Below are 20,057 nucleotides of genomic sequence, written 5' to 3'. Positions count from 1 at the left end.
TCATTTACAATTACAAGCTTCAATCTACCATTAACTACTTCATTTCAAGGCAATTTCTTCTAAAAGGTGAGTTAATATTTCTGTGTATTTTTACTTAAAGTTGCTGTTTTTTTTTTTTTTTTTATTTTTGTAGATTAAATTTGTAATTTTGAGTTAAAAATATACTTTGAGCTATTAATTTGTCCGATCTATAAAAATTGTATGGTTTTTATTAGTTTAGACTATTTTTCAGAAATCATTACGAAATTAAACTAATTTTAGTTGCTGTATTTTTTTAGTTTCATTTTTGTGGATTAAAGTGTTAGATTTGAGTTAAATTAATAGTGTATTTTTACTTTCAGAATTCAGAGGAATCAAAGAGAGCTGCTGTATTTTTTTTTTTTTAATTTTTGTATATTAAATTTGTAGTTTTGACTTTTGAGTTAAAAATATACTTTGAGGCTATTAATTTGTTAGATCTATAAATTGTATGGTTTTTGTTAGTTTAATTTAGACTATTTTTCAGAAATTATTATGAAATTAATTTATTTTTAATTGCTGTATTTTTTTTTTAATTTTTGTAGATTAAATTAGTATTTTTGAGTTAAAAATATATTTTGAGGCTATTAATTTGTTAGATCTATAAATTGTATGGTTTTTGTTAATTTAGTTTAGACTATTTTTCAGAAATTATTATGAAATTAATTTATTTTTAGTTGCTGTATTTTTTTTTTTTAATTTTTGTGGATTAAAGTATTAGTTTTGAGTTAAATTAATAGTGGTAGACTAAGACTTGTAGTCTGACAATTAAAAATTTCATATTTATATAATTTGTGTTAAATAAAAATTAATGTATGGAGTTAGGTTAAAATTAAAATATTAGTTATGAAAAAAAATATTTGCCTTCCATGAATTTGACATTTGATATCTTTTAATTTTTATGAACAGTTATTAAATATTTGTATTGAAAATGCCTCGTGGAAGTGGTTCTGGTTCTACTCAAGGGGGTGGTAAACCAAGTGAAGATATTGGGTGGAAGTTTGCAACACCTACAGGGAAAAAAGAGAACTGATTTGTAATTTATGTGGGAGAAAAGTCACAGGTGGAATAACAAGATTGAAGTTGCACTTGGCTAACATACATGGTCAAATTGCCGGTTGTCAAAAAGTTTCTTCCCAAGTTAAGAAGGATATGGCCGCTGTCCTGAAAGAATACCAATTAGCTAAAAAGAATAAAGAAAAAAGAGAAAGAGAATTAGAAGAAGAAATTATGAATATAAATAGAATCGAAGATAATGAAGAGGAGGAGGAGGACATCAAAATGGAAATGGCGAGACGGGCGAGCATGAGACAGTTGGAAGAAGATGAATTTAGAAGGAGAACTGGATCTAGATTTGATGTTGTTGGTAGTAGCAGACAAGTGTTGGGTCGTTCTGCTACTACACGTGAGAGAGGTAGAGAAGCACAAAGATATGCAGAAATATCTACACTGGCATCTCGGTTGGCTGCCGCAGAAGTTGAGATAGAGAGAAGCAGAGCTCAACAAAAGCAGCCAAAATTAAAAACTAAATGGTTGAAGACACAGAAGGAGAAAATGTTGAAAGCATTTGGAAATTTTGTTATACATAATAGACTTCCCTTCAGTATTGTTGAGTCACCGTGGACAAAGCCACTTTTAAGAACAGCAGCAGAAATCGGGCTTAATGTATCTCCACCTAGTGCTTATGAAATTGCAGAAGTTTATCTAAAAAATGAGTACAATGAGATGAAAAAATATATAGCCTCATTTGATGGAATATGGAAGGAGAGGGGAGTTACCATAATGTGTGATGGTTGGAGTGGGCCAACACGTATGAGTATAGTAAATTTCCTTGTTTACTCAGACAGAGGCACAGTGTTCCACAAGTCTGTTAATGCATCCAATGTGGAGCATAAAGATGGAGAATACTATTTTAAAATTATGAAAGAAGTAGTGGAAGAAATAGGCCCTCAAAAAGTTGTCCAAGTGGTAACGGACAACGAAGCTGCCATTAAATTAGGAGGGAAGAAACTAATGGAGAAATTCCCTAATCTATATTGGACTGCTTGTAGTGCTCATTGTATTGATTTGATTTTGGAAGATATAGGAAAGAAGAAGAGTGTGAAAAAAATAATTGACCCAGCCAAGGTAATTACTCAATTTACTTATAATCATAATTGGGTAGTCAATTATATGAAGAAATTCACGGACAATAGAGATATTATTCGACCTGGCATCACTAGATTTGCCACAAACTTCATTGCTTTAGAGTCTATTGTCCGTTATAGGGTGGAGCTAAGGAATATGTTCGAATCGGAGCAATGGATGATGAGTAAATATGTACAAGCAACAAGTGGTCCAGCGCTTGAAGCCAAGAAAATTGTGCTTGGCTTAGGCAGCGAAGGAAGAAACTTTTGGGAGAGGGCACAACAAATAATGAAAGTTCAAGAACCTCTCCTGAAGGTTTTAAGATTAGTTGATGGAGATGACAAGCCAACAATGGGATTTATATACGAGGCAATGGAGCGAGCAAAATTGGCTATTCAAAAAAATTCTAAAAGCTATTTGGAATATTGGAGAATAATTGATCATAGATGAAATTTTCAATTGCATCATGACTTACATGCCGCCGGTAAGAACATTGTATTATAATTTGATAGTTTAGAAAATTAAATTGTTAAATTAAAAGATAACTTATTATCTATCTTCATATTTTATTTTGCAGGATATTTTCTAAATCCTCAATATCAATATGGCCCACATGATATTGAAAATGATAATGAGATCATGTTGGGTCTCAAAAATGTGATTCAACGTCTAGAGGGGGATTTAGTAAATCAAGGAAAAGCATTAAATCAAGTAAGTAACAACTAACAAGCTAATTCTCAAGTGTTACTACTATGTTAGTTTCGTTGAAGTGTTGAACTTGAAGTTAACTTACTGGAATTTGGAACATGTAGGCCCTACTTTTTCGGGACAAAATAGAGAGTTTTGGAACAGCTTTGGCGCAAAAGGCAATTAAGTTCACTAATCCAGGTACTAAGTTTATAAAATAAGTATAAATTATTTTTGTTCGTTCCTTTTTATATAGCTAAGTTCATTAAAATAATAAAAATTTTAAAATATTTTGCAGCTGAGTGGTGGATTAATTATGGAGAAAGTGCTCCTGAGTTGAGAAAAATCGCTATTAAAGTACTGAGCCAAACAACTTCAGCTTCAAACTGCGAGAGAAATTGGAGCACATTTTCTCTCATTCACACAAAGACAAGAAACAGATTGAAGTATCAAAAATTACATGCACTTGTCTTTGTGCACTACAACATGAGGCTGAAAATCAGAAATGTGACAAGAAAAAGCCAACAGGAGTTAGACAGGAGCTATGATCCAATTAATTTGGATTATATTTTTGAAGAATATGATCCATTAAACTCTTGGTTGGAGGAAAGGGAATCTCCATTGCTTGATGGGCAACCAAATCCATGGTTAGATGATGAAGAGGCGGGTAATGCTCCATCACAGTCTGCCACTCAAACTCAAGGACAACAAGGTGCTGCTGGTGATGATGATACTTTTATTTTATCCAGCTCTAGTAGTAATGATGATGATGGTGGTGGTGATCAAGGTGGAGGAGGAACCACAGTTGAAGGAGGTGGTAGTCGTAGTTCACAAGATCCACCTTGTCAAAGACAAAGTGGAATTAGAATTGCTTCTGAACCATCTCCGATGCGTACATATCAAAGATAACGAGGCTCTCATAGTTCTAGTACTGGTGGTGCTGAAACATCCCAAACAAGAGGTAAGGATGTTGCATATGAGGAGGAGGGGTCAATTGATTCATTAAATTATGGATACAACGCTGGCACGTATAATCCAAATTTTATGTATGGTGGTGGACCTGGTGGTAGCTCATCATATGAAGATACTTCATCAAACTATGGATTCCATGGCCAATTTAGAGGGGTGCCTTATCCAACAAATTATCCTCCTGCATATTCATATTACCCCTTATTAGGAGCAGAGTCAGCTTTATCATACCCTCAGCCAACTTATGGTGATCCTAATGATATTATGGGTGGTGGTTCTTTATTCAGTTTTGATCCACAACAATACTATCAACATCAGCAGCATCACCTTAATGATCAAAGCTCAGAGAGCCAAAGTCAAGACCAACAAGAACCTGCACGACGTTCTTTTTGGTGGTAGTGAGGTTGGTAATTTCCTATATGGTATTTAATTTAAGCTAAATAGTAATATATTTGATATATTTATGTTTATTATATATTTGTATACATTGTTCTGAATTATATCTATTGATATCATATCATTTTATGAACTTTGCAAATTGATTTGAAAAATTTGCGTAGCGCCAGACCGTTACCGTTACGTTACGGCTGTTACAGACCTGTTTCCGTTATCCGCGACTGCGGCCGCGAACGCGATTTAAAACCATGGTTTCAACAGCTTTAAAGACTATATTTTTTAAGTTTTATCTTCCCTTTCTCTTTCAAATTTCAATCTTCCCTGCATATTTCTCGTATAAACTTAGATCCATTATAAACTACTCTATTTCCAAGCTTATTTTTTCTAAAAAGTTAGTTAAATTTTATCTATTTTAGTTTTTAATTGTTGTTTTTTTTTTCCTTTTCTTTGTAAGTTTTTGTAAATTAAAGTGTTAGTTTTGAGTTAAAATTGTACTTTGAACTATTAGTTTAATCGATCTATAAAGATTATGTTGATTTTTCTTATTTTAAACTATATGATGTTTAACTTAAGTTAAATAATCTATATTTTATATATTTATATTTATTATGCATTTGTATACATTGTTCTAAATTAAATCTAATTAATCTCATTTTATTTATAAACTTTGCAAATTTTTTTTAAAAAATTTGCGTAGCGCCAGACCGTTACCGTTACGTTACAGCCATTACAAATCTGTTTCTGTTACTCGTGACCACGACCACGAACGTGGCCGCGACCACGATTTAAAACCATGCTAGGAACTAGGTTTTGTTCCATTGCAATCTAGATATGCTGAATAATATGCTTGAATTTGACCAGGATTTAAAGTACCTACCTATTGTCAATACAAGGGAATGTCTCTTTAAAATATAAAACACAAATCCAGAATGAGTACCATACAAAGGATCATAATATCAGGTCAGAAGATAAAAAAAACACAGAAACAGAGCTACTGAGACATAAGACTAGTTTGTAGGGAGTATAATACTTTATACAATCAAGAATGCATTCAGTAGTAGAATAAATAGCAACTTTTTGATCCAAGGAACATTTGTAACAGCAATGTAGAGATAAGGACAATATAAAGAAGTAGAAAACTCCGTAGGACATTTCCATTTGTCATGTATCCCAAGGCAAAACAAACTGCTGATTTAGGTATCATACACTTCAGGTGTCTCTACAAGCACAGGCACTAGCACACACAAAAGCTACCATCCCCACTTTGAACAATATACCTGAAACTATCTATATGCTTGCTTTGTCATTTGGCCTATTATGGCATGCATTATCAACTTAGAGAAGTTAGAATCAACTAGTATTCATTAAGAAAATGAAATAACATCAAAACAGGTAACCCAATGCATGAAGCATCCACACTTGTGGGCACTGAGAAAGGTTGATGCAAAAAGCCTAACCCATGCTTTGCAAAGAGGCTGTTCCCATGGCTTGAAACTGTGTTCTCCAAGTTATAAGTGGAATAAGTTTACCTTTACACCAAAGTCACCCTCTAACAATATGATATATATATATATATATATAAAACTTGCAACCTTAACTAGTGTAAGGAGTATGCCATTTAACAAATCCATCAAGAATAGTAGAGGTGCAAGATGTATATTATCCAACCCAAACCAGTACTTAGTACATAGGAATCAACTGTAAAATATGTGTTGTGTTTGGAAGGTCATAATTAAATACATGCAATGGAATAGCTTTAGCTTTCATTATTCTGATTAATCTTACAGATTGTACTAGACGAGATTCAGCTGATGCAAAAGCTAAGGTTCAATGACAAACAACAGTACTAAACAACAACAAGAAGCACCATTGTGAATTAAATTACATTACAAATGATAATGGAAATTATCTGATAGAAATTTAACCGACAGCAAATCGGAACAACAAACCGTCAATTAGAATGCTTAGGAGGAGAAGATGAAGACGAAGAAGGAGAAGAGACCAAATGCCTCCAAAGGTATCGTCCACTCGCCATGTCCACGCAGGTCCAAAATCCAGATTCTATTGCCGATCGAACCTGCACTTGAACAGCGTAGATTTCAATTTAAGCTCTCAACGAGAAAAGAAAGAAAAAAGAAAAAGTCAAAATGAAACCTAGAGAAGGAAGAGAGACCTTGGAGGGAAATGGACGCTCGGTCGAGGAAGATTCATCGGAATCATTGTCGTCGGCGGTGAAGGGCCGTGATTTGAAGTTTCTTACAACGAAAAAGCCAGCAAGAGTAGCGGAGAGAAATATCAGAATAAGCCTCAATGGGCACATTTTTTTTTTCTTTCCAGAAGCGATCAAGACGCACTTCAGAAATGCGTTTCACCTAACATTTTAGGAGTGAAGTTGAAAGCTTCTTTTTTTTTCAGAAAATTTCAAAGGAAATGGCTGCCCCAACTATTGCTGGGCTCTCGGACTGTGTGTGATTGTGGTCCTTTACCTACCTAGTTTGTCCATAGTAGCTCGGTGAAGTGTTTTAATTGGGGGCAGTGCTAAATGACTAATCAATTTAAATGTATTAATTTATTCTTTATTAATAATAAAAAAACATTTTATAAGTAAAATATCCTTATTAAAAAAGAAGGTAATAATTTAAGAGTTAGATTAAAAAGCATGTTAAAAAAGAGAACATATATTAATTTATTAAAAAAATTAAAATATGTATTTTTATCAATATATTTATTATTAAAAAAAGTGAGCAAGAGATATCGGGCAAAGGGTGCCACTGCTGCTAAACACAGGCTACTCTGCAGCAGGGTTTTTCCCTTTCTTTTTTTTTTTTTTTCATTTTTATATTTTTTATATATTTTAATAATAGTAAAACAATATTAACTTTTTTAAATAGTAAGAAATAGTAACTTAAAAAATACTTTAGATATTTTTAAATACTAAAAATTTAGTAATCACTAAAAATACAATCTAGTAATAATAATAACAAATATCTTCGAAAGTAATATTTATTTAACATAATTATAATTTTTAAAAATTAAATTTTAATTTTAATGTGATCAAAATGAATTTGTGCAGCGATTGATCACTTTGTAAGAAAGAAAACTTGGGGTGGTTGGTATCGACAGTCATTCCGATACTCAAGTCAGTAAACTGAAGAAAAGAACGAATGTAAGGAATTGTTTAAAACTCAAGAGTAGTTGTGTAAGAATGCATATTTTGGTATTTGCGATCATTAACTTTTATACTATAAGAAGATGGAGGTAATTATCGAATCTCCTAATAATCCGGTTGGTACTGGCTAATTAATAGGGAATCTCATAATAGATGTAATGGAGATATACCGAATTATATCCAGTAACGATAACTTTATGTGAAAACTCAACCTATTCAGGAGATGACGAGTCTTGATGAAGAACTAGGTAGAACCGCGTATTGGCTTATCAGACTCTTGTCACATGGTCCTATCTTATAGTGATAGCTCATGGCTTACTTTGGATGATTGTTGTAACGATCCGAAATCGGACCGCTACCGACGCTAGGATCCAGACCGACTTAAGGTCACCGGGACCCGTAGCAAGCCTCCTATACCTGCCATATACCTGATAATATCCTATATATGATCATACATTCTCATAAGAATTTAAAAAAACCTTCAATATTCCAAGCCTGACCTGCATGCACTAACATCATAAACATAAAACCCTAAACTAGAGCCCTCATTAAATGCTCTAGTGGGTTATCATAACATACATCAAGCTTGGACTATCATTTCTCATCATTAAAACATTTCATTAAAAAGATCATGTACCAAAAGGGATTAACATGCACTAGGGCCAAGCACAATTCTATCCTTAATACAATTCTTTACATTACATCACATTATAACATTTTACAATACATGTCCACATCTATCTATTACATATACACAACTTCAACCTGGAAGACTCCCCGGTCTATCCTGTACCTGCAAACCTGGGGGTTACGGGAGAGGGGTGAGCTAAAAAGCCCAGTGAGCAGAATAGTAAAACATTATATTAAAATTCATGTTTTCATGAAATGCATCACATCACAAACAAATCACATCAAGGATGGATTTGTCACCAATAGTCCTCTACATTCCAATGTGCCGGGACGTAGAATGGGTCAACCGGACTTTCTCTTAAACATCACATATCATAACATTCCAATGTGCTGGGATGTAGAATGGGTCAAACGGACTTTCTCTTACATTATGCCGGGACGTAGAATGGGTCAATCGGACTTCCATACCGTATCATCGTCATCATATCATATCGAGAACTACTGGGTCATCCAACATCCATCCACATCAATAGCATAGTATGCAATGCAACATATTCGTGAATACTAATGCAAACAACCTAGTATATATAACATGGCATTCATGATGCATGAACATGCTCAAAATTCATTTACTTAGAAACATAAAGATTTTTTCTACTCACCTCAGGCTGACTCTGAACAGCTAGCACTGTGGGCCTCCTCGGTTTCTCGGGTCCAAACCTACACAGGTGGACTCGAATGAGGTGCCAAACAACTCTAATCATAACTCTAAAATACTCCCCAAAAACCCCCCCAAAACATCATAAAATAATCATAGAAATCATGCAAAGGAAGGCTGAACAGGGCACTTTCGGCGGCAGGTTCGGCGGCCAAAAGTCCCTTCAGAGCCGAAACTCAGCCACTTTTGGCGGCACCTTCGGCGGCCGAAAGTCCCTTCCAGAGACGAAACTCATGCATGTTCGGCGGCACCTTCGGCGGCCGAAACTTCCCTCCAGAGCCGAAAGTCCAACTTTCGGGGGCAGGGTTCCGCAGCCAAAAGCTTGCCTCCACAGGCAGGTTCGGCGGCCGAACATGGTTTCGGCAGCCGAACCTGGGTCCTCCAGCAGGCAGAACCCAAGCCACCAACATGCACATTTGCCTTCCAAACCTTCCAAACTCATGCACAACACTCCCAAACATGCATAAATACATTCATAAGCATATAGGGGTCTCAAACTATCCTATACCCCAACAAACAACAATATGGCAACTCATTTAAGCACACATTTATCCTTAAACTAACATTTTTACAACTAACCTAGACATGCATTTCTACCCCATAATCCTTCATAAAACTTACTTAAAATATCGAAGGAGGCGAGGATCGACGCTTACCTCTTGAAGATCGAGAGAAAACGTGACCCAACTTGGAGATTTGGGGAAAATGGGTTCCGGAGGTCTCCAAGCTTCCAAACTTTGATCTTTGCTTAAAAACTTCAAAACCAAGCTAAAACTTGTTAAAAACTTGCAGGATTTGAGGGAAAGCATCAAAACTAACCATGGGAGGACATGGACTCACCTCTGACCGAAAATGGGGAAGAAAGCTTGCCCATTTTCGGACATGGGGCCTTTTATAGGTGGCTGGCCAGACCACCTTCGGAAGCCAAAGGTGACTCCAAAACTCCACCAAGTTCGGCGGTCGAACCTGAATTTTCCTTCATGGTGCTTTTCTTTCAAAAACTCAATTTCTTTCTTATTTAAAACCTTAAAACACTTGAAAACATTTTAGAAAAACATATTATTACCCTTCTAGAGAATTTCGACATTCGAGATTCCGCCGGACGGTAGGAATTCCGATGCCGGAGTCTAGCCGGGTATTACAATTGTTGTGTTACATCATAGGTCCCCCGCTGGTCCTCGATTCTTCAGATTCGAAGGTGGTAGTTGTCTTCACGATCTTAGGCACGTGGCATATCTAGATTGCCTTTCTACACTAGCATCGCTCTGCCTGCCTCTGATCATCAATGACAATTGTCTTGCTCTTTGAGCTGCATTCAAAACCTACCATCGAAACCGTCATATAAAAAATCCTACTTCTCCTTCATATATCACTTTTGCTCACAAACTGACTTTTCTGCTTTAGAAAAGATTTGACCACGCACTTTTTCATTCACACACTTAGGGTAATTCCTATTGTAACACCCCTTACCCGTCTATACAATAACTTAGTAAAGGATGCCACATACTATACTATATGCAATTACATATGTGGACTTAAGATAGCTTTGACCTTATAAATTGTTCTTTAGTTTGTTTAAATGCATATTGATTCACAAAATAATTTTCAATGGTTTCTCCGCAAAAGTCTCCCCTGTTTATTAGCAATTATCCCTGTGAAAACTAGTCATAAAATCTCAATATTTGCTCATTTCACATTATCAAATCCATAAATAGAACATAATAACTTAAATTAGTCAACACATTTGTATATATTTGTACTATTTACAACACTCATTTACAGACTCTTGGTAGACTATTAATGTACATGCCAACCATAAACAACCTCTGTACAAATCTTGTGACTGACTGATTATGATGATGTCTCTGTGCTGATGCAGAACCAGACCTCCTAACTGTTGCTTCCTCTATCTATTACCTGCGCATGGAAAAGTCCAATGCGCTGAGCTTATGCCCAGTGGGTGAATAACAACATATATACTCATTCACATATAATAGGAATACTCATGACAGATATAATGAAATCATTTTATAAGGCAAATGAAATTTTTATGTGTCAGTGGGTGATAAGTGCCAAATCAAGTCATGCAGTTGTATAAATGTAAGGTCATTTATATTTTTGTAACCATCTTATGTGCATGCTAGTAAAGCATTAACAAGTCATATAATTAAATCTTAGCCCCTATAAACTCTTCACAGGATCATTTAGCTAGATAAGGGAAACTGTATCTGTATAGCACAAAGTGCCAAACTGTATGGCCCAGGGGCCGAATGTTGTGCCTGTATGGCTAAAAAGCCGGGAAACTGTATGACACATAATGTGTCGATAAGATCATATCATGTAGCCCATTAGGGCGCAGTACTGCTAAACTGTATATGGCATGCCATACCCTTATGCTATCTATGACTCCCACTGAGGTTTACTAGGGCCAAGAATGCATAGTTTTATGTTAAATATTTATTGGTACTAAATAAGCAATCACATCAATAAAAAGAGTCCTTAAAAGCATTCATATATATGTAATAGAACATATTCACTTATGAGCATATTATTCAGCCATAAACATTTTACTATGTCATCAAGAATATGCATGAAAAGTTTTAGTCTCTTAAGCTAGCACGTGCGTAAAGCAGGCATGTCAAGGTAGCATGTGCGTAATTTGGCCACAAAGCTAGCATGTCAATCCCTTTTAGGTCAATATTTATATTTAGCTTTGTTTCTGTCTGAGATTGTATCACATTTTTAAGTATCTTATGGACACAATTAGACTCACTTTTCTTCATGAACGTTGTGTATTTATGTCTTAGCTTTCTAACAAGATATATTACATCTAATTCTGACCTTTCTAACTTAAGTTATGAATTTTTCTTTGCAAGCTGCTCAATCAGGTCCTAACCAGTACAGTTTTGGTATCTGTTTTTAATCTAACAAAACCTATCATATGCATACATTTTCATACAGATTCAAGCTTAACTTTCTTGTACAAAGTTTTAGGTATACTTGTCAGGGTTCATTTGGAACTGGTATTAATTCATTTCATTGAGTAAATCATTAGTTATGATCTAGGAGATACATACTGCTCCGGATGCACAATTCCCTGTGACCAGCTTAGGTTCACTAGCCATTTTCACATAATTAGCTACAGATTCAGAATTTGGTCACTTCATGAAAGTTTGAGATTTGTGTCTTAGCTTTCATTTGGTATATGTTAGGCTTAATTTCAATGATCACACAATAAGTTATGAGGCTTCTAACACAGACTGTCCTGTTGGAACCTATTCTGCCAGTTTTATGTTTTTGGCTTCCATGTTGTATCTATGTACTTTAAGCCTTCCAATCATCATTTCAACATTCATATTACATATCCATACAATCAAAAGAGCATTTCCAGCAAACAAAACCAATCCCTAATGTTACATATTCATGAGAAAATCAAAGGAAAAACAGAAGTTCATACAATCACCAAACCTTTTGCACAATCTTTTCAAAAGCTTTAGGTACACCTTAGTTACTCTCTTTCCTTGCCTTTCCCCTTTGATGTACCTTCCTCCCTTTGAGTTTGTTCTTTACAAAGAATAAGAAAAACAGGAGCTTTAATTCATTTAACAACATATAATTAATTGAAACATGAAAGAATATGTTTACCTAACCTAGTTTTCAATTTCATCACTTACCACTAAAGCACCTTAACTTCTCTCCTTCTTTCCTCCCTTTCTATGGTTTCCTTGCTGGTTATTACACTTAAGAACAGATTTTGTGTGGCTGGAGATTTTATCTTTTTGATGAACTATGGTGGAAATGGAAGATAAGAAAGCAAAAGCTTTTTCTCTTTCCTTTTGGTGTAGCCACGGCAATGATGGACCAAATGAATGACAACTCTTTTCTTTCATGCTTAGTCATGCATGGCTAGGTGTCATATGGTGGGTTAGGTGTAAATATAGAAAAAGGTGGAGGGCAAACTTGGAATTTTACTTTTAAACTTTCCATATTCACACTTTCACCTACTAAACTTTTCCACATGTTTCAATTTAGTTTTTAAACTTTCAATATTCATAGATTGACCTACTAAACTTACATTTTTAACATTTAGAAGTTCATTTCATTTAAGCAAGCACGTCGGTTGTAGGAAGCACCTCAAGCTAGCACGTCGGGAAACCCTTAAGCACCTCCCGATAGCAACTTGATTCCGACCTGCTTATCGCATTAGATACTTTATTTTAAGATATGTCTGTTTTCTTATTTGGGTTTTCTATGATTCAGTTATTACAGTTTGAAGATGTTAAAATACTATTACTGGTCGTTCTTATTTTAACTCTACCTTTGGACGAATAACTCTATATGAAATGCAAGTTAGACCTCTAAACACAACTTTTAGTGCTCTATCTATAAACCAATTGTGTGTCAGACGGCTATGGATAAGCTAACACCTCCCCTATTTAGCTCGAGGTCAAGCTAGCACCTCCCCTGAAGCTAATTACTCTAACTTCGGAATGGTACAATTGAAAGCTAATGGTTGCTCTATTTCTATCTGCAGGTTTTGGAATGTTACAATTCTCCCTTCCTTAAAAAATTTCGTCCTCGAAATTTACCTGTCATGAATAGCTGAGGGTGTTGTTGCCTCATTAAGTCCTCACTTTCCCATGTAGCTTCCTCTGTTTTGTGGTTTCTCCAAAGAATCTTCACTAATGGAATCTTCTTATTCCTAAGCTCCTTTATTTCTCGTGCTAAAATCTTCACTGGTTCCTCCTCATAAGTCAAATCAGGTTGAATATCAATTATCTCAGAAGAAATGACATGAGAAGGATCAGATCTGTATCTTCTCAGCATGGATACATGGAAGACATTATGTATCTTATCTAATCCAGGGGGTAATGCTAACCTGTAGGCTACCGGACCCACACGTTCAATTATCTCATATGGACCGATAAACCTAGGACTTAACTTTCCCTTTTTGCCAAATCTGAGCACCCTTTTCCATGGAGAGACTTTAAGAAACACTTTATCTCCAACTTCATATGCTATATCTTTTCTCTTCAAATCTGCATAAGACTTCTGTCTATCTGAAGCTGCTTTCAACCTTTCCTTGATAGTTCTCACTTTCTCTTCTGTTTCCCTCACCAAGTCTGGACCTATCACTTTCGCTTCATTGAGTTCTGTCCAGCACAATGGAGTTCTACATTTCCTTCCATATAATGCTTCATAAGGTGCCATTTTGATACTTGCTTGATAACTGTTGTTGTATGCAAATTCAACCAATGGAAGGTATCTCTCCCAGCTCCCTTCGAATTCAATAACACAACTTCTAAGCATATCTTCCAGTGTTTGAATTACCCTTTCAGATTGCCCATCTGTTTGAGGATGAAAAGCTGTACTAAAATTCAACTTAGTACCCAGTGCTTCATGCAATTTCTCCCAAAATCTGGAAGTGAACCTCGGGTCTCTATCTGAAATAATGGAAAGAGGTACTCCATGTAATCGAACTATTTCAGTGATATATAATTCTGCATATTTCTCCAATGAGTAATTAGTTCTCACTGGCAAGAAATGAGCTGACTTAGTCAATCTATCTACAATCACCCATATGGCATCTTTTTTCCTTGGTGTCAGTGGCAATCCCACAACAAAATCCATAGTGATCCTATCCCACTTCCATTCTGGTATGGAAATAGGGTGTAAAAGACCAGATGGAACTTGATGCTCAGCTTTCACCTGCTGACAAGTTAGACATGTAGCCACAAATTCCACTATATCTTTCTTCATACCTGGCCACCAATAATGCAGTTTCAAATCTTGATACATTTTAGTGCTACCAGGATGCATAGCATATGAACTACTGTGTGCTTCCTCCAGAATGTTCTTCCTCAGGTCATCAACATTAGGTACACATATTCTGCCTTCATAATACAAATAGCCATCATCCTGAACCACATGTTTCTGCTTTTTCCCCTCTTGGACTTGCTTTATCCATAAAGCTGTTTCAGTATTCCCTTTCTGTGCTTCCTGGACTTGTTGAAGTAGATTGGGTCTAAGCTTTAGTTCTGCTATGATAGCCCCATTATTAGCTAAAGATAGATGGGCATTCAAAGCTCTTAAAGCAGCAAAGGATTTCCTGCTAAGTGCATCTGCTACCAGATTGGCTTTACCTGGATGATAGTCAATAATGCAGTCATAATCCTTAAGCAACTCTAACCATCTTCTCTGTCTCAGGTTAAGCTCCTTTTGTGTGGGCAAATACTTTAAACTTTTATGATCTGTATAGATATAACATTTTTCTCCATACAAGTAATGCCTCCATATCTTTAATGCAAAGACTATGGCTGCTAACTCTAAATCATGGGTAGGGTAGTTCTTCTCATGTGGCTTTAATTGTCTTGAAGCATAAGCAACTACCTTTCCTTCCTGCATGAGTACACAACCCAGCCCATTATGTGAGGCATCACTGTAGATCACAAAATCTTTACCCGATTCTGGCTGTGTAAGGACAGGTGCCTCTGTAAGCATCTTTTTAAGCTTTTCAAAACTCTTCTGGCATTTGTCATCCCAGTCATATTTAACATTCTTGTGTAGCAATTTAGTCAACGGGGCAGCAATGATTGAAAATCCCTTTACAAACCGCCTATAGTATCCAGCCAAACCCAGAAAACTCCTAATTTCTACTATGTTCTTAGGTGGTTTCCACTCAAGGATAGCTTCTATCTTTTTAGGGTCTACTCTGATTCCTTCAGCTGACACAACATGTCCAAGAAAGGATATATCATTTAGCCAAAACTCACATTTACTAAGCTTGGCATAAAGTTGTTTCTCTCTCAGAGTTTGTAATACTATCCTCAAATGTTGATCATGTTCTTCCTTAGTCTTTGAATATATTAAGATATCATCTATGAACACTACTACAAACTGATCCAGGTAGGGATGGAAGATGCGATTCATCAGGTCCATGAAAGCTGCAGGAGCATTAGTTAACCCAAAAGGCATAACAAGAAATTCATAGTGTCCATATCGGGTTCTAAAAGCAGTTTTAGAGACATCTGTTTCTTTTATCTTCAATTGATGATAACCCGATCTCAAATCGATTTTAGAAAAGACACTGGCTCCTTTTAGCTGATCAAACAAGTCATCTATTCGGGGCAAAGGGTATTTATTTTTAATTGTCACCTTATTTAGTTGCCTATAATCTATACACAACCTTAGTGTCCCATCCTTCTTTTTTACAAACAATACAGGTGCGCCCCAAGGTGAAATACTAGGTCGTATGAAACCCTTGTCAAGCAATTCTTGTAATTGTATTTTTAACTCTTTCAATTCTGTAGGTGCCATCCTATAAGGAGCAATAGAGATAGGTGCGGTGCCTGGTATAACATCTATGGCAAATTCCACCTCTCTCTCTGGTGGTAACCCAGGAAGATCATCAGGAAAAACATCAGAGAAATCACACACTGTGGATATGTCATGCACACCTGGATTCTCCTTTTTGGTTTCAAGTGCACAAACAAGGTAGGCTTCACAACCCTTACTGATTAATCTCCTAGCTGTAGCGGCCGATATAATATTAGACAAGTAATCTGATCTCTCCCCTACAACTACCACATCATGATCTGCAAGTGTTTTTAATGTAATTCTTTTTGATCTGCAATCTACTATTACCCGATGCTTAGATAACCAGTCCATGCCAAGGATTACATCAAATTCTCTAAAGGGTAACTCTATCAAATCACCATGGAAAGTCTGATCATGAATGGATATAGGACAATCCCTATATACTTTACTCACTATCACACTATGACCAAGGGGGTTGGTTACTATTATATCTTGGTTTAGAGAATCTGCCTGTAATTTCCCCTCATTGACAATGGGTAAACATATGTATGAATGTGTAGATCCTGGGTCTATCAATGCATGCACAGGTTTATCAAAGATTGAGAATGTACCAACAATCACGTCTGGGGAGTCTCTGTCCTCTTTAGCCCTGATGGCATATGCTCTAGCAGGTGTTCTGAAGTCTGGTCTATCTACTGTTTCAGACACCCTTTGACTGGCTGAAGTTGCCCCTTGATTACCTCTACCCCTTCCTCTTCCTCTAGATCCAGCAGGAATAGGCCTCTCTATAGGTGGTGCTGATGATACCTGTCCCCTAGGACAGTCTCTCATAAGATGCTCAGTGGATCCACACCTGAAGCATGCCCCTGTTAGTTTTCTGCAGGGTCCCAAATGCCTTCTACCACAGTGCTCACATATAGGGTATTGTCCCCTGCCTGCACTTCCTGAACTGGCTACAGAAGTACTAGTTTGCTGCCCAAACCTCCCTGCAAAACTCTGCGCTAGTGGCTGCCTTTGTCTTTGTACTTGACTCTGCCCTGATGACTGAGCACCTCTTTGTCTCTTCATAGGTGCTTGAGAGGCTGAGGATTGCCCCTGCATCTGGGTTTGCCCTCTCTTCTGTTGCCCTTTCTGTCTCCAGCTCTGTTCTTCTTCTTTTATCTTCTCTATATTCAACGCTGCATTTACCAGAGTAGAGAACTCTTTGAGGGAATGGGCTGCCAAAAGCACCCTAATGTCATTATGCAAACCCTGCTCAAATTTCTTACATTTAGCTTCCTCTGTAGGCACCATTTCCCGGGCATACTTACTCAGTCTGATGAAATCTTTTTCATACTCGCTAACAGTCATCCTGCCCTGTCTCAAATATAGGAACTCTTTTCTCTTCTCATCCATATACAAATCTCCTATATACTTCTTTCGAAACTCAGCCAGAAAGAATTCCCAAGTCCGCTGCTCAGATTGAACTATCTGTGATGTGGTGTCCCACCACTGATAGGCCTCTTCTTGTAACAAAGCAACTGCACAAGCCACACTGTCTGGTGGTGTGCACTGAAGCTGCTGCAACACTCTCTCTGTACTTTGCAGCCAGTACTCTGCTACTGGAGCATCATCTTCTCTTCTGCCTTTGAATTCCATAGCTCCATATTTTCTAAGCTTGTCTATTGGTGGTCTAGTAGGAGCCTGCATAGGTACTGCAACTGGTGGTGGCACCTGAGGTGCTGCCCCTGAAACTCGTCTAAACATATCTGCCAACTGTTGTAAAAATGCATCCTGTCCTGGCCTATCTTCGCCATGAGGGGCTGGTGCAACTGCTGGCTCAATGGGTTCTGAGGGGGCATGACTTCCCACCTCCTCATCTATAGCACGTTGTGATTCCTCAGACATCCTCTGTAAACAATTAAAAACACAAAATAGGCCTGCATCAATTTTACAGAGATACATCATAACCTTGACACACTTGGCATGTACATTAAATTATGCTATATCCTAGAACCGCCTAAACCTATGCTCTGATACCAAAAAATGTAACACCCCTTACCCGTCTATACAATAACTTAGTAAAGGATGCCACATACTATACTATATGCAATTACATATGTGGACTTAAGATAGCTTTGACCTTATAAATTGTTCTTTAGTTTGTTTAAATGCATATTGATTCACAAAATAATTTTCAATGGTTTCTCCACAAAAGTCTCCCCTGTTTATTAGCAATTATCCCTGTGAAAACTAGTCATAAAATCTCAATATTTGCTCATTTCACATTATCAAATCCATAAATAGAACATAATAACTTAAATTAGTCAACACATTTGTATATATTTGTACTATTTACAACACTCATTTACAGACTCTTGGTAGACTATTAATGTACATGCCAACCATAAACAACCTCTGTACAATTCTTGTGACTGACTGATTATGATGATGTCTCTGTGCTGATGCAGAACCAGACCTCCTAACTGTTGCTTCCTCTATCTATTACCTGCGCATGGAAAAGTCCAATGCGCTGAGCTTATGCCCAGTGGGTGAATAACAACATATATACTCATTCACATATAATAGGAATACTCATGACAGATATAATGAAATCATTTTATAAGGCAAATGAAATTTTTATGTGTCAGTGGGTGATAAGTGCCAAATCAAGTCATGCAGTTGTATAAACGTAAGGTCATTTATATTTTTGTAACCATCTTATGTGCATGCTAGTAAAGCATTAACAAGTCATATAATTAAATCTTAGCCCCTATAAACTCTTCACAGGATCATTTAGCTAGATAAGGGAAACTGTATCTGTATAGCACAAAGTGCCAAACTGTATGGCCCAGGGGCCGAATGTTGTGCCTGTATGGCTAAAAAGCCGGGAAACTGTATGACACATAATGTGTCGATAAGATCATATCATGTAGCCCATTAGGGCGCAGTACTGCTAAACTGTATATGGCATGCCATACCCTTATGCTATCTATGACTCCCACTGAGGTTTACTAGGGCCAAGAATGCATAGTTTTATGTTAAATATTTATTGGTACTAAATAAGCAATCACATCAATAAAAAGAGTCCTTAAAAGCATTCATATATATGTAATAGAACATATTCACTTATGAGCATATTATTCAGCCATAAACATTTTACTATGTCATCAAGAATATGCATGAAAAGTTTTAGTCTCTTAAGCTAGCACGTGCGTAAAGCAGGCATGTCAAGGTAGCATGTGCGTAATTTGGCCACAAAGCTAGCATGTCAATCCCTTTTAGGTCAATATTTATATTTAGCTTTGTTTCTGTCTGAGATTGTATCACATTTTTAAGTATCTTATGGACACAATTAGACTCACTTTTCTTCATGAACGTTGTGTATTTATGTCTTAGCTTTCTAACAAGATATATTACATCTAATTCTGACCTTTCTAACTTAAGTTATGAATTTTTCTTTGCAAGCTGCTCAATCAGGTCCTAACCAGTACAGTTTTGGTATCTGTTTTTAATCTAACAAAACCTATCATATGCATACATTTTCATACAGATTCAAGCTTAACTTTCTTGTACAAAGTTTTAGGTATACTTGTCAGGGTTCATTTGGAACTGGTATTAATTCATTTCATTGAGTAAATCATTAGTTATGATCTAGGAGATACATACTGCTCCGGATGCACAATTCCCTGTGACCAGCTTAGGTTCACTAGCCATTTTCACATAATTAGCTACAGATTCAGAATTTGGTCACTTCATGAAAGTTTGAGATTTGTGTCTTAGCTTTCATTTGGTATATGTTAGGCTTAATTTCAATGATCACACAATAAGTTATGAGGCTTCTAACACAGACTGTCCTGTTGGAACCTATTCTGCCAGTTTTATGTTTTTGGCTTCCATGTTGTATCTATGTACTTTAAGCCTTCCAATCATCATTTCAACATTCATATTACATATCCATACAATCAAAAGAGCATTTCCAGCAAACAAAACCAATCCCTAATGTTACATATTCATGAGAAAATCAAAGGAAAAACAGAAGTTCAT

General features: G+C 36.4%; 3 protein-coding genes across 3 annotated transcripts; 2 read left to right on the top strand and 1 right to left on the bottom strand.

Annotated features, from left to right (window-relative positions):
• The first annotated feature begins 1,170 nt into the window (after positions 1-1,170).
• Positions 1,171-2,595, top strand: LOC122721188. The gene has a single exon (XM_043953115.1). The coding sequence runs from the start codon at positions 1,171-1,173 to the stop codon at positions 2,593-2,595; it is 1,425 nt and encodes a 474-aa protein (XP_043809050.1).
• A 74-nt stretch (positions 2,596-2,669) lies between these two features.
• Positions 2,670-4,200, top strand: LOC110605938. The gene is made up of 4 exons (XM_043953114.1): positions 2,670-2,856; positions 2,958-3,033; positions 3,131-3,724; positions 3,794-4,200. The coding sequence occupies exons 1-4, from the start codon at positions 2,785-2,787 to the stop codon at positions 4,198-4,200; spliced, it is 1,149 nt and encodes a 382-aa protein (XP_043809049.1). The 5' UTR covers positions 2,670-2,784.
• Positions 4,201-5,929: 1,729 nt separating this feature from the next.
• Positions 5,930-6,689, bottom strand: LOC110606263. The gene is made up of 2 exons (XM_021745017.2): positions 6,371-6,689; positions 5,930-6,274 (listed from the first exon to the last, which is right to left on the bottom strand). The coding sequence occupies exons 1-2, from the start codon at positions 6,515-6,517 to the stop codon at positions 6,149-6,151; spliced, it is 273 nt and encodes a 90-aa protein (XP_021600709.1). The 5' UTR covers positions 6,518-6,689; the 3' UTR covers positions 5,930-6,148.
• Positions 6,690-20,057: the final 13,368 nt, after the last annotated feature.

Source organism: Manihot esculenta, chromosome 18, assembly GCF_001659605.2.
Source record: "Manihot esculenta cultivar AM560-2 chromosome 18, M.esculenta_v8, whole genome shotgun sequence".
In the NCBI taxonomy this organism is placed as follows: Eukaryota; Viridiplantae; Streptophyta; class Magnoliopsida; order Malpighiales; family Euphorbiaceae; genus Manihot; species Manihot esculenta.
This window is presented reverse-complemented; position numbering and strand designations above follow the sequence as displayed.

Coding starts and splice junctions, on each gene's coding strand:
- LOC122721188 (XM_043953115.1), top strand. CDS start 1,171: ATGGCCGCTGTCCTGAAAGAATACCAATTAGCTAAAAAGAATAAAGAA.
- LOC110605938 (XM_043953114.1), top strand. CDS start 2,785: ATGTTGGGTCTCAAAAATGTGATTCAACGTCTAGAGGGGGATTTAGTA. Junction 2,857..2,957: donor AAGGAAAAGCATTAAATCAA/GTAAGTAACAAC, acceptor TGGAACATGTAG/GCCCTACTTTTTCGGGACAA. Junction 3,034..3,130: donor AATTAAGTTCACTAATCCAG/GTACTAAGTTTA, acceptor AATATTTTGCAG/CTGAGTGGTGGATTAATTAT.
- LOC110606263 (XM_021745017.2), bottom strand. CDS start 6,517: ATGTGCCCATTGAGGCTTATTCTGATATTTCTCTCCGCTACTCTTGCT. Junction 6,275..6,370: donor AGCGTCCATTTCCCTCCAAG/GTCTCTCTTCCT, acceptor GTTCAAGTGCAG/GTTCGATCGGCAATAGAATC.